The 12,292-nt window shown below is 45.4% G+C and overlaps 1 protein-coding gene across 2 annotated transcripts in view; it reads left to right on the top strand.

The window, feature by feature from the left end:
- Window positions 1–12,068, top strand: part of LOC116976881 (galectin-related protein-like) — a 30,772-nt gene extending 18,704 nt beyond the window's left edge. For both annotated transcript variants that reach the window (XM_033026907.1, XM_033026906.1), the window contains exons 3-4: window positions 4,683–4,857; window positions 11,634–12,068. In XM_033026907.1, the coding sequence (XP_032882798.1) occupies window positions 4,683–4,857; window positions 11,634–11,777 (319 nt within the window). In that variant the 3' untranslated portion in view covers window positions 11,778–12,068. The remainder of the gene's footprint in view (window positions 1–4,682; window positions 4,858–11,633) is intronic.
- Window positions 12,069–12,292: the final 224 nt, after the last annotated feature.

Below are 12,292 nucleotides of genomic sequence, written 5' to 3'. Positions count from 1 at the left end.
TTACGGGGAGAATGCAGGATAATGGGATTGAGTGGGAAAGATAGATCAGCCATGATCAAATGCAGAGTAGACTCGATGGGCCGAATGGCCTAACTCTGCTCTTGTCATGATAAATTTTCACGGGAAATTGTGACAAATCTTATATGTTTCAAAGATGAAATAGAATGCCGCGAAGACGTTTGTTGAAAGTTGGCCAAAGTCAGTTACTCTTGTCAACAATTTTCAAGCATTACAAAAATGTTCCCATGCATTCTGAACCAGTTACAGTTTTGCTACAGGGTCCAGTCATTCACCCATAAATTCCATTTACAAATGGGACAGGATGAAGAATTTAATGGTGGTAAGAGGAAATCTGCCCTCGAGCGGAACAGTGATATTTAAAGTTGAGGTGTTGAGATATTAGTAACTTCTTGTCCCAATGTCAAAATTCTGCAACTTCCTTTAAAAAAAGTGAGGTGCATGCGTGGCTCCTCATCTAAAAATACACGCTGAGTCATTCAATGTTGGAATTGTTTTACAACAGCATATAACTAATTGTTCCAGCATGTGACAGCCCATCCACTTCAGAGTGCTACTCTGTGTAATGGCAACACCCCTGCCAGATCCCTTCTGCTTTACTCCTGTTTTTTCCCCTTTCATCTCTTACTTAAACATTTTTTAAAGCAACCTCGTAATTTCTCATTTTTTCAGCTCAGGCAACATCCTTTGGATTGAGTATGTGTAGGGAGGAACTACAGATGCTGGTTTAAACCTGGACAGACACAAAGAGCTGGAGTAACTCAGCGGGTCAGGCAGCATCTCTGCAGCAAAGAAATAGGTGATGTTTCGGATAGAGACCCTTCCTCAGACTCAAGTCTGAAGACTTCAGTCTGAAGAAGGATCTCAACCCAAAACGTCACCTATTCCTTTTCTCCAGAGATGCTGCTTGACCCGCTGAGTTATTCTAGCTCTTTGTGTCCTTCCTTTAAATTGACCTGAGCAACCCAGCTACAGAAATCACAGTGTTTCTGAATGTAATAATAATAATAATCAATTTTATTTATGGGCGCCTTTCAAGAGTCTCAAGGACACCTTACAAAAATTTAGCAGGTAGAGGAAAAACATGTAAGAGGAATGAAATAAATAGTAGAGACATGACTAGTACACAAAGTAAAGACAGAATACAATTCAAAACACAATATGAGGCAATTAGTGCACAGATGAAAAGGGAGGGGGACGTGGGGCTAAGGATACGCAGAGGTGAAGAGATGGGTCTTGAGGCGGGACTGGAAGATGGTGAGGGACACGGAATTGCGGATCAGTTGGGGGAGGGAGTTCCAGAGCCTGGGAGCTGCCCTGGAGAAGGCTCTGTCCCCAAAACTGCGGAGGTTGGACTTGTGGATGGAGAGGAGACCGGCTGATGTGGATCTGAGGGACCGTGAGGGTTGGTAGGGGGAGAGGAGGTCAGTGAGATATGGGGGGGCCGGATGGTGGAGGGCTTTGTAGGTGAGGATCAGGATTTTGTAGGTGATCCGGTGGGAGATGGGAAGCCAGTGAAGTTGTTTGAGGACTGGAGTGATGTGATGCCAGGATTTGGTGTGGGTGATGAGTCGGGCGGCTGCGTTCTGGACCAGTTGGAGTCGGTTGATGTAGGTGGAGCTGATGCCAAGGAGAAGTGAGTTGCAAAAGTCCAGTCGGGAGGAGATGAAGGCATGGATGAGTCTTTCAGCAGCGGCAGGTGTGAGAGAGGGTCTGAGTTTGGCGATGTTGCGGAGATGAAAGAAGGAGGTTTTAATGACATGGCGGATGTGAGGCTCAAGGGAGAGGGTGGAATCAAAGATCACGCCAAGGCTGCGGGCCCTGGGAGATGGGGAGACAGTGGTGCCGTCGATGGTGAGAGTGGGGTCACTGATCTTGCTGAGTGTGGCTTTGAGGAGGAATTCTGTCCTATCGCTGTTGAGTTTGAGGAAGTTATGAATGTAGTGACAAGGATTTGCAGATGTTGGCTTACATAAAAAGACGCAATCTGAATAAGGGTCCTGACCTGAAAGATCACCTATCCATGTTCTCCAGAGATGCTGCTGACTCACTGACTTACTACAGCACTTTGTGGACTGTAGTGAAATGTTGTTTACCTTTGACAGTGGATTGTACCCTACTTCTCAAGTAGATATATGTGAGGAAGACGTAAACTTTGCCCAAAAGCACAACTTAAAAGAAAGAAAGAATGGTTGTTTCTGCTCTGAGATTTCAGATGCAGTGAATCAAATCAGCCAAAGACTGGCTTGTACAGTGCTGGAGAACTCAGAAGGGGTCTAAGAAAGTTCATCTGCTTGGCACTTTTGGCCAAAGTTTGTTCAAAATACTTCAGCCTTGTCTTTGGCACTCACCGGGTGGCGCCACACGATGGCAGCGTCGCTAACAGTCAGTCTCGTTCTTTTCTTCTTTTGTTGTTTTTAGTTTGTTGTTAAATGTATGTTTTAGTGTATCTTTAGTTTTGTATTGTGGGGGGGTGGGGGGAAACATTTTTAATCTCTGTCCTCGACGGAGATGCAACCTTTTCCGTATCGCACTGCGGCCTAACATCATGGAGCTGGTGGTCCCTTAGCTGGGGATCGACTTTTGGGAGCTCCAACCTTGGGAGTCTGTGGACAACATCGTAGAGTTTGCGATCCCTTGTCAGGGATCGACTTTGGGAGCTCCAACCGCAGATGCCTGCGGACTTAACATTGTGGAACTCGCGGTCGCTTGGTTAGGGACCTACTTCGGGAGCTCCAAGCTGCAGGAGCTTCGACCACCCAGATCGCGGGAGCTTAGATCGCCCTGACTGCAGATGGTTCGACTCCCCCGACTGTGGGAGAAAAGGACGGAAGAAGATAAGACTTTATTGCCTTCCATCACAGTGCTCTGTGGTGGATGTTTATGTTAATTTTATGTAGTTGTGTGTCTTGCTGCTATTTTGGTATGACTGTATGGCAAATCAAATTCCTTGTATGTTCTTACATAAATTATTTGTATCATGTATCTAGACTGGCCATCATTGTTGAGAGTGGGCATGCTCTTGGTTCCCCACTCTTGTTAATTGTAGAATTGTCTACCACTAGGCAGGATTATTAACGACTTCTAGTATTTCTTTCTAGTCATTTGATTAACCAACCCACATGAGTATGTATCCCTATTGCTATTGAACCAGATCCCTCTACTCGCTGGAGTTTAGAAGAATGAGGAGGGGACCTCATTGAAACCTACTGAATAGTGAAAGGCTTGGATAAGATGGATGTGGAGAGGATATTTCCACTGGTGGGAGAGTCTAGGACTAGAGATCATACTAAGAATTAAAGGAAGTTCCTTTAGGAAGGAGATGAGAAAGAATTTATTTAGTCTATTGGGAATCTGAGCAATTCTTTGCCACAGAAGTCTGTGGAGGCCATGTCAATTGATATTTTTAAAGCCGGGATAGATAGATTCTTGATTAGTACTGATGTCAGGGGTATGGGGAGAATGAGATTAGGATGGAGAGATACCATTGGGTGGCGCCCGTAATGGCTGCCTCGCCAGCAGTCTGACTTGTCCCTTCTCTGTTTTTATTATTTTAAGTATGTCTTGAATGTTCGTTTTAATATCTCTCGGTATGTTTTATGTGAGCGGTGTGGTGGGGGGGGGGGGGGGGGGGTCGGGGGATACATTTTTCAGTCACTTACCTCGACGAAGATGTGATTTTTCTCCGTGTCTGATTTCCCCCCTTTGCGGCCTACAATGTGGAGTGGTGCGGCCTTTCCTGGAGACCAGCACGGAGCTTCAAGCCGCGGGTGCGGAGCGGACTTACCATTGCGGAGCCTGGGATCTTTTGCCGAGGATTGCCAGTGTTGGAGCTCCGACCGCGGGGCCTGTGGACTTTAACACCATGAAGCAGCGGTCTCCGGTATGAAGCGGCCAACTCGAGAGCTCCATGCTCGAGTGTTCCGATCCGTCCCGACACTGGAGTTTCGATCATCCCGACGAGAGGGCCTGGACATCAGACTGTGGGCAACGACAATAGCAGAGGGTTCAAAGACCCGACCATGGTGAACAAAGAGGAAGATGACTGAACTTTATTGCCTTCCATCACAGTGAGGAATGTTGATTCCACTGCGGTGGATGTTTATGTTAAACTTTGTTTTATGTGCTGTGTGTATTTTTGGTTTTTACTTAGCATGGCTGTATGGTAACTCAAATTTCCGTGTACCTTAATTGGTACGTGTGACAATTAAATTGAATCTTGAATCTAGATCAGCCGTGATTGAATGGCGGAGTTGACTTGATGGGCCAAATAGCCTAATTCTTCCCCTATTACCTATGACATAATAGACTGAGGAAACTATGAGTTTTTTTCCATGAGTCATATTTTAGGCAATCAAATTAGGAAGCAAGAAACGGAATCACCCAATATCACATCTTTGAATCAAGCCCCTTCTGATTTGAACCTTCAACATGATGATTACAGACGTGCCCTGTCTGACTTGACATCACAGTATTGTGTGCACTGTAGCATATATGTTCCAGCTTTAATCTGTGCACAATTGTTGCTCAGGTGAAATATCTGAGAATAGATGTCGTTGTGGGCTGGTAATCTGTCTTGAGTTACAGTTTAGAAACGAGTACAAGGAGAAAAGGAACTGGAAAGCAATTCAAAATGGAATCACTTTTTGTGTTATTATCTACAGATTTGTGCTAACTCTCATCAGCAACCCTTTGGAACCAGAGACGGACATCGGCCTCGAAGTGACTGTTAGCTTCCGGGAACGCTCAGTTGTTCGAAATGCCAAAGTTTCAGGCAAATGGGGAAAAGAAGAGAAAAATATACCTTATTTCCCTTTCACACCTATGCAACACTTCAAGGTGAGTGTCAAGTTACCTCATGTAAAAGTACCATGTATTGCTATCTTTAGATGGTATCCTAATGAGAACTATAAAAGAGAGAAGAGAGAGTAGATATGCCATTGAAAGGGAAAAGATGCTAGAAATGCTTATCAGGTCAGCCAGCCTGAAATATTAACTGTTATTCTCTTCACTGACACTGCCTCATCTCCTGAGGTATTTTCTATCCAGCATCTTTTATTTTATTTCATGTTTTCATCATTTGCAGTTGTTCCTAGTTTTTGGATAAAGATAACATTTTAAATGAATAGGCAAGTAAGTGTAAGCTAATGAGTTCATTAGCAGAATTTCTATTCAATTTACTCTGGCAAATATGTAACTAATTTTGCCCAGGAACAATCATTTTGTTTTTTTCCACATAAAGAAAGCAATTTCTTTGTGGACCAACAACGTTTGAAATCTTTGATCCCTTTCTTAGTCAATACATGCATTGAGTAGCTGAGAAAATATGTAGGAAAGAATTGCAGATGCTGGTTTAAATCAAAGATAGACACAAAATGCTGGAGTAACTCAGCGGGACAGGCAGCATCTCTGGAGAGAAGGAAGTTCAAGTACAAGTACAAGTTTACATTTATTGTCACTGTACCAATTGGTACAGTGAGATTTGGGTTGCCATACAGATAAAAAGAACACAACACACGATAGAATTTAACATGAACATTCACACACAGCGGAATCAACGTTTCCCACTGTGAGGGAAGGCAATAAAAGTTCAGTCATCTTCCTCTATGTTCACCCGTGGTCGGGGCCTATTGAGGCCTCCGCAGTCGCCGCAACGGCGGCCTGATGTTCAGGCCCTCTCGCCGGATGATGAAACTCCGGCATCGGAAGAACACTCTCAGCGGCTTGGAGTTCCAAATCGGCTGTTTCCTACCGGAGACCGCGTCTCCCGAAGTTCACACGCCGAGCTGGGCGAAGCTCCACACGGCAATCCTTGGCGAAAGATCCCAGGGCCCCGCGTTGTTAAAGTCAGCGCCGCCCGCAGCTGGAAGCTCTGCAGACCACAACTCCACGGTGTTAAAGTCGGCAGTCCCAGCACTCCGGAGCTCCAACACGGCAACCCCGGTAAGGCATCACCTGTTCCGTGATGGTACTTCAGTGCTGCGCCGCTGCTGAAGCTCTGGCCGGTCTCCGGCAGGAAAGGGCGCGCCAATCCAGATGGTAGGCCCCGAGGAGGGGGGCGAAGATGCGGCTCGGAGGACAGACGCATCCTCGGCCAGGTAGTGACTGAGAAAACAGTTTCCCCCTTCCCCCACCCCCACCCCCCCACATAAAAAGACTAAAAGACATCCAAAACAAAACTTTTTGACAGACTAAAAAATATAAAAAAGAATGAAAGGAAGAACAGCTGCAGGCAAGGCTGCCATACGCAATGGAGCCCCATTCTTCAGACGGGTCTTGACCCGAAACGTCACCCATTCTCTCCAGAGATGCTGCCTGTCCGACTGAGTTACTCCAGCATTTTGTGTCTATCTTTGAGTAGCTGAGACATGTTCAGGATTCATCCCTCATTTGTGCTGGGTTAACTGATGTCAGTCGAAAGAGCAGTAGGAATAAATGTTAGCAGTAGGAACACATGCATGGTGTAACAGAGGATAAAACAAATAGCAATATCTGATTGTTATTTCTCTGTCTCTGCTGGTTCATAATTGGCTAGTATAGGCTAAACATGCCTTTAGATTCATAGGATCAATTTTAGCCAAGACAAATGAGGCTGAAAGTTTTCAATATCTGGCAAAAGAGGAGGAAAGTGAGATTAGTTGCAAACAATGGGCTGATGGTATCCTTCCACATGTATGATTCTATAAAGTGCATGTAAATGTGCAGGGTAGGTGAGGGCAGACATTGAAGTTATGGCAGTGTGTGTACTTTGGTATATAAATAAATCATGGCAACTACAAAGAAGGTATTTTGAAAGATTTGTGAAATGTAATCGTGATGATAATGGGACTTTTATGGATAATGCATTTGCTGAAAGGATTAAATGTGGGTGATCCATGCAAAGTATATGTTATTGGAAATGGAAACATAGTCATTCTGAAAGAACCCCATCAGTAAGTGGCAGTGAGAGATCAAATGATCTGATGTTTGCTGTTAAAAATCCAAATCTATTAGCTCACAGAAATCCACTGTATCCAATTTATTTTATGGTAGTGCACAGTATCTTTACAAGGACGTGAAACACAATTAATCTCCAAACCTGTCATTAATTGCTAAAAGAATGCCACAGCTCAATTCATTGCTCTTCCACCTGCATCCAAGCAAGAAATAAAACTCAGTCTGACCTAGGTGAAGGTACAAAGATAGACACAAATGATTGTTCTTGCACCAATAATAAATAGTTGGCAGTGCAGTAAAAACTGCAGCTTTAGATTCCCACCCTTTGATGAAAAAGAGTGAATGGTTTACTTTGTGCCATGATTGCTTTGATTGTATTTATTGAACCTAGACATCTGTTCATTCACATTTAGTTTCTGAGCTGGAATCTAATTTCATTGGTCATATATTTTGGAAGAAGGAGAGGGAATATATAGTAAATTGTGTTATTTTAAATGAGGTGGGGGAGCAGTGAGCCAGGATTTCACCTGTACAAACCCTTGAAGTTGGCAGAACAAGTTCCAACAAAAGAAACACTCAAGAGCCCTGATTTTATAAATACAGTGCTAAACCGAGGAAGTTGTACTCAACTTTTATTTATGAATGGTTAGTCTCAAATGGAGTATTTAGTTATGGGCACTATTAGAAAAGACTTGGCAAGTGGAAAGGAGATTCAGTAAAAAAGATAACCAGGATGAGACATTTTGTTTATGTAGAGACAGATTGTTCTCTTTCGTGGAAGTTCATGGGAAATTTAGTAGAGATTTTCAGAGTATTAAATCATTTTCATTAAGGGCGACACGGTGGCGCAGCAGTAGAAGTTGCTGCCTTACAGCACCAGAGACCCGGGTTCGATCCTGGCTCTGGGTGCTTGTCTGTGCATAGTTTGTATGTTCTCCCCGTTGCCTGTGTGGGTTTTCTCCAAGAGCTTCGGTTTCCTCCCACACTTCAAAGACGTACCGGTTTGTAGGTTAATTGGCTTGGTATAAATGGTTTTTTTAAATGTCCCGAGTGTAGAATAGCGTTAATGTGTGGGGATCGCTGGTCGGTGTGGACTTGATCGGCTGAAGAGCCTGTTTCAGCGCTGTATCTCTAAACTAAACTAAACTAATAGAGGAATTGCAAATGGCAATCAAGTTGATATCAAAAAGATAGAAATTTAAAGTACAGGTACACAAACTTTTATCCGAAAGCCTTGGGACCAGACACTTCTCGGATTTCGGAATTTTTCGGATTTCTGAATGGAAGATTTTTAGCGTAGATTAGGTAGGTAGCGTGGGCGGCTTGAAAAGTCTGGAGCGGCTGCCTCCTCCCCGGAGTCCGGGGAATCATTGTAAATCATTGCTTAAATGTTAGTCAGTTAGTTTGGAGGGATTTTATGTGGTGGGGGGGGGCGAAGGGGGAAACTTTAATTCTTAGTCCCCTACCTGGTCGGAGAGGCGGGGAGCGAGCAATGCCTTACCAGGTCGCCGTGCAGTAAGCTCCGGACCGCTGTGGCCGCCGACTCGCAACATCGCGGAGCTGGGGCTGCGGGCGTCCGGCCGCGGGCGGCGCCGGTTGGAGCTCCGACCCCGGCGAAACTCTACCCCTGGCTGCGCGGCGCTCCAAATCCAGCGCGGCCCGCAGCCGGACGCCCGTAGCCCCAGCTCCGCGATGTTGGGAGTCGGCGACCACAGTGCTGGGATACCAGCGGGGAGCGGGCAATGCCTTACCGGGTCGCCGTGCGGTAAGCTCTGGAGCGCTGTGGCCGCCGACTCCCAACATCGCGGAGCTGGGGCTGCAAGCTTCCGGTCGCGGGCCGCGCTGGATTTAGAGCGCCGCGCAGCCAGGGGTAGAGTTTCCGGGGTCGGAGCTACAACCGGCGCCGCCCGCGGCCGGACGCCCGCAGCCCCAGCTCCGCGATGTTGGGAGTCGGCGGCTACAGCGCTCCGGAGCTTACCGCACGGCGACCCGGTAAGGCATTGCCCGCTCCCCGCCTCTCCGACCAGATAGGGGACTAAGAATTAAAGTTTCCCCCTTCACCCCTCCCCCCCCCTTCACATAAAAGCCCTCCAAACTAACTGAGTAACATTTAAGCAATGATTTACAGATGTTTAAGTGTCTCCCCGGTCTCCGGGGAGGAGGCAGCCGCTACAGTAGTACAGACCTGGGTTGACCGTGGGTCGTTTCGGGTCAAGTTTGGCGCCAAACGCGAGCTTTGGTGTGCAGACGACATCCTGGAAAAAATGTCCGGTTTTCGGAGCTTTTCGGTTTCCGGAACTCCGGATAAAAGGTTGTGCACCTGTAATAGAAAAAAAACTAAGTAGATTAAACAACATTTTTGCACAGCACCTGATTGCAATCTGAAATAAAATCAAGGAAGAGTGGTGAAAGTAGATTCAATAAACTGTTAGATCAAAATGCATTTGCAGAAATGAAGGCACTAATGGAATTAGTGCAAAAAAAGGTAATTGTGACATTATATATGATGGGATATGTTACTGTTGCTCTGGAAACTCTGCTCTCCATTGGCACTCTACATCAAGGAATCACCCACAGCTTGGTGTAAAGAGGCTGCCTGAGAGGGCTCAGGCAAACAGTGTGGCTGCTCAACTTTGGGTGATGTGGCTCAGTCTCCACTCTGACCAGTCAGTGTCGGCCACTTTGGGAACTGGCAACTCCTGCCAGAGACCCTAGATTGGAAAAATGGTTCATCTATGATTGAATGGAGGAGCAGACTCAATGGGCCGAGTAGCCTAATTTTGCTCCTCGTCTTATGAACCTTCTGTAGTCGAGGGCATTTCATTGCTAAATGTGTTGACAATCCACTCAGATTCTGCAGTGTCTTATCACTTGCTGTTGGAGGTGATGGACGCTGCTTATCTCCCCCTCTCTTTGTTCAGCGGCACAGCAATCCCCAGCCTGAAGATTTCTCGTTAGTAACAAGATCAAAATCCAGCAACCATTAATGAACTTGTCATCAGAGGAATCCCTCGGAAGCAGGGAGCTGCATCTGAAAAAGAGAAAGCTGTATCTAGGCAAATGAAAGCTGTGTAGTCAAACAAAGAGGAGAGACACATCTTCTATCACGTCCAAATGATGGCTGTCAGAGACCAGATTAAAAACACAAGGAGTACCCACTCAGCCCATGCTGTTTAACAACAAGCCGTTTGACCTGAGGACCGTTAGATAGCTTTGGGCCTGTACTCATTGGAATTCAGAAAGTTGAGGGGGGATGTTATTGAAACCTACCGATTAATGAATGGATAGAGGGTTCATCCAGTAGTGTGAGTCTAGGACCGGACGGCATAATCTCAGAATAAAGGACGAACGTTTAGAATGGAGATGAGGAGGAATGTCTTTAACCAGAGGATGGTGAATCTTTGGAATTCATTGCCACAGACGGCTGTGGAGGTCAAGTCATAGGGTATTTTTAAAGTGGAGATTGATAGGTTCATGATAGTAAGGGTGTCAAAGGTTATGGAGAGAAGGGAGGAGAATGGGGTTGAGAGGGAAATATAGGTCAGTCATGATTGAATGGAAGAGCAGATTCGATGGGCCAAGTGACCTAATTTTGCTCCTGTCATGCACTTATGAACATTCTGCGCTGAACCAAGGGCATTTAATTGCTGTGAGAGTGCCAGCAGAGGGCAGGACCTTGTGTCAAGTCACCAGCATACCAGTGTGCAGCTGAAAATATATTTGTTTTAAGTATGGAGAGTACATATCTGCAAGTGTACAGACTGCTGCACAAGCTTAGGTATGCTCCTGGTAGGGCCACCCATGGTGATATGGTCGAGGGTGAGGTCCCTGACAAAGAGCAATCCAACCAAGACTTCAACGGTGGAACAGGCGGAGGATGATGGCTGACTTTAGTGGAGCGTCACAACGGCTGGGAAGGTGGATGAAGGCTGCAGCAGAAAAGGGTCCCTGGTCATCTTGGACTCCATGCCACTGGATCCTGACCCAGATCTGGCAAGGACCGTGTGGTGGCTGCCTGTGCTCCAGTCTCCCCACGTTAAACAAAGTCACGCACAGGCCTCCTCCGTATAGGGATTCCACCGTAATGACCCTATGTAGAGGAGAGGACAGTCATACTCGTTTCGAGTGACTGCCGTTGACAGACTGTTGCACTCAGAGCACTCTACTGACTCACCAGTCTGCAGGTGGGTTTTTTGGGTTTCTTGAATAGTAATGTTTTTTAAGAACGGTATCGTGTGCTTAAAGAAAACGGTTGAAGGGCAAAGAGGAAAGAGCAGATGAATGGAAACACACAGGTAATGTGATGGTACAGGCACCGTACACAAGGGGCAGCACAGTGGCACAGTTGGTAGAGCTGCTGCCTCACAGCTCCAGTGACTCGGGTGGAATTTGCACATTTTCCCTGTGATTTCTCTAGACCATTCCTCAGACATGTGGCTTGGTAGGTGAATGGTCACAGTAAATTACCACGACTCTTTAGGTGAGTGGTAGAGGCTGAGGGGAGTTGATGGGAATCTGTGGAGAATACCATCGGATTAGTGTGTTCAGGTGCTTAATTGTTAGCGCAGACACAAGTGTTTCAAAGGGGCCATTTTCATGATGCGCTAGTCTATGACCCACTGTCATGTCTGATTCCATAATTCTTCAGCATTCTTCAACATTTTAAAATTTGCTTTCAGATGGAAATCCTATGTGAACACCAGCAATTCCGTGTGCAAGTCGACGGACAGCAACTGTTTGACTTCACGTATCGCTTCCAGCAACTACAAAAATTAACTGCATTAAAAATTACAGGTGACCTTCGACTGACAAAAGTAGTTTAATCCTTGTACTAAGTTTCTCGAAAAAAAGTTACAATTTAAGGCGATGGTTTACCCAGTAAGAATTGTTTTAAAGAATTGTTTTAAAGTCTGCACTTTCTTCAGTCCTGCAACATTTGCCTTCTGAGCAGCGAGCATTATGTCTGGCGGGCAGTAAAAAAAAATAGTAAAACCATTTAGAATTTGTTTGACTTGAGTTTTTCAAATATTTGATTTGACTTTAAAAGCAAGCCAGCATCTTGAACTGTTAAGAACCAACTTTTTTTAATTAAATATTAATTATGTTCCAAAGTCTGTCAGCTTTTGCTTTTAATGACTCATATCACATTGCAGTCAACCATCTCTTTGCATTACTGAGTCCATTTAGTTAGGGTATGTCACTGTCACAACGATTACATGGACATATGGTCCTTAGGAGTTAATGACCCTCCCTGTTTTTTTTGCAGGCAATATCTGTATTAGATAACATCTTTATTATTTGTTATCATCGTTATTTTTATTAAGTTGGCTAGATATCT

The sequence above is a fragment of the Amblyraja radiata genome, chromosome 9 (genome assembly GCF_010909765.2).
Source record: "Amblyraja radiata isolate CabotCenter1 chromosome 9, sAmbRad1.1.pri, whole genome shotgun sequence".
Taxonomy (NCBI): domain Eukaryota; kingdom Metazoa; phylum Chordata; class Chondrichthyes; order Rajiformes; family Rajidae; genus Amblyraja; species Amblyraja radiata.
Note: the sequence above shows the minus strand (reverse complement) of the source record. Positions and strands in the feature narration are given on the sequence as shown.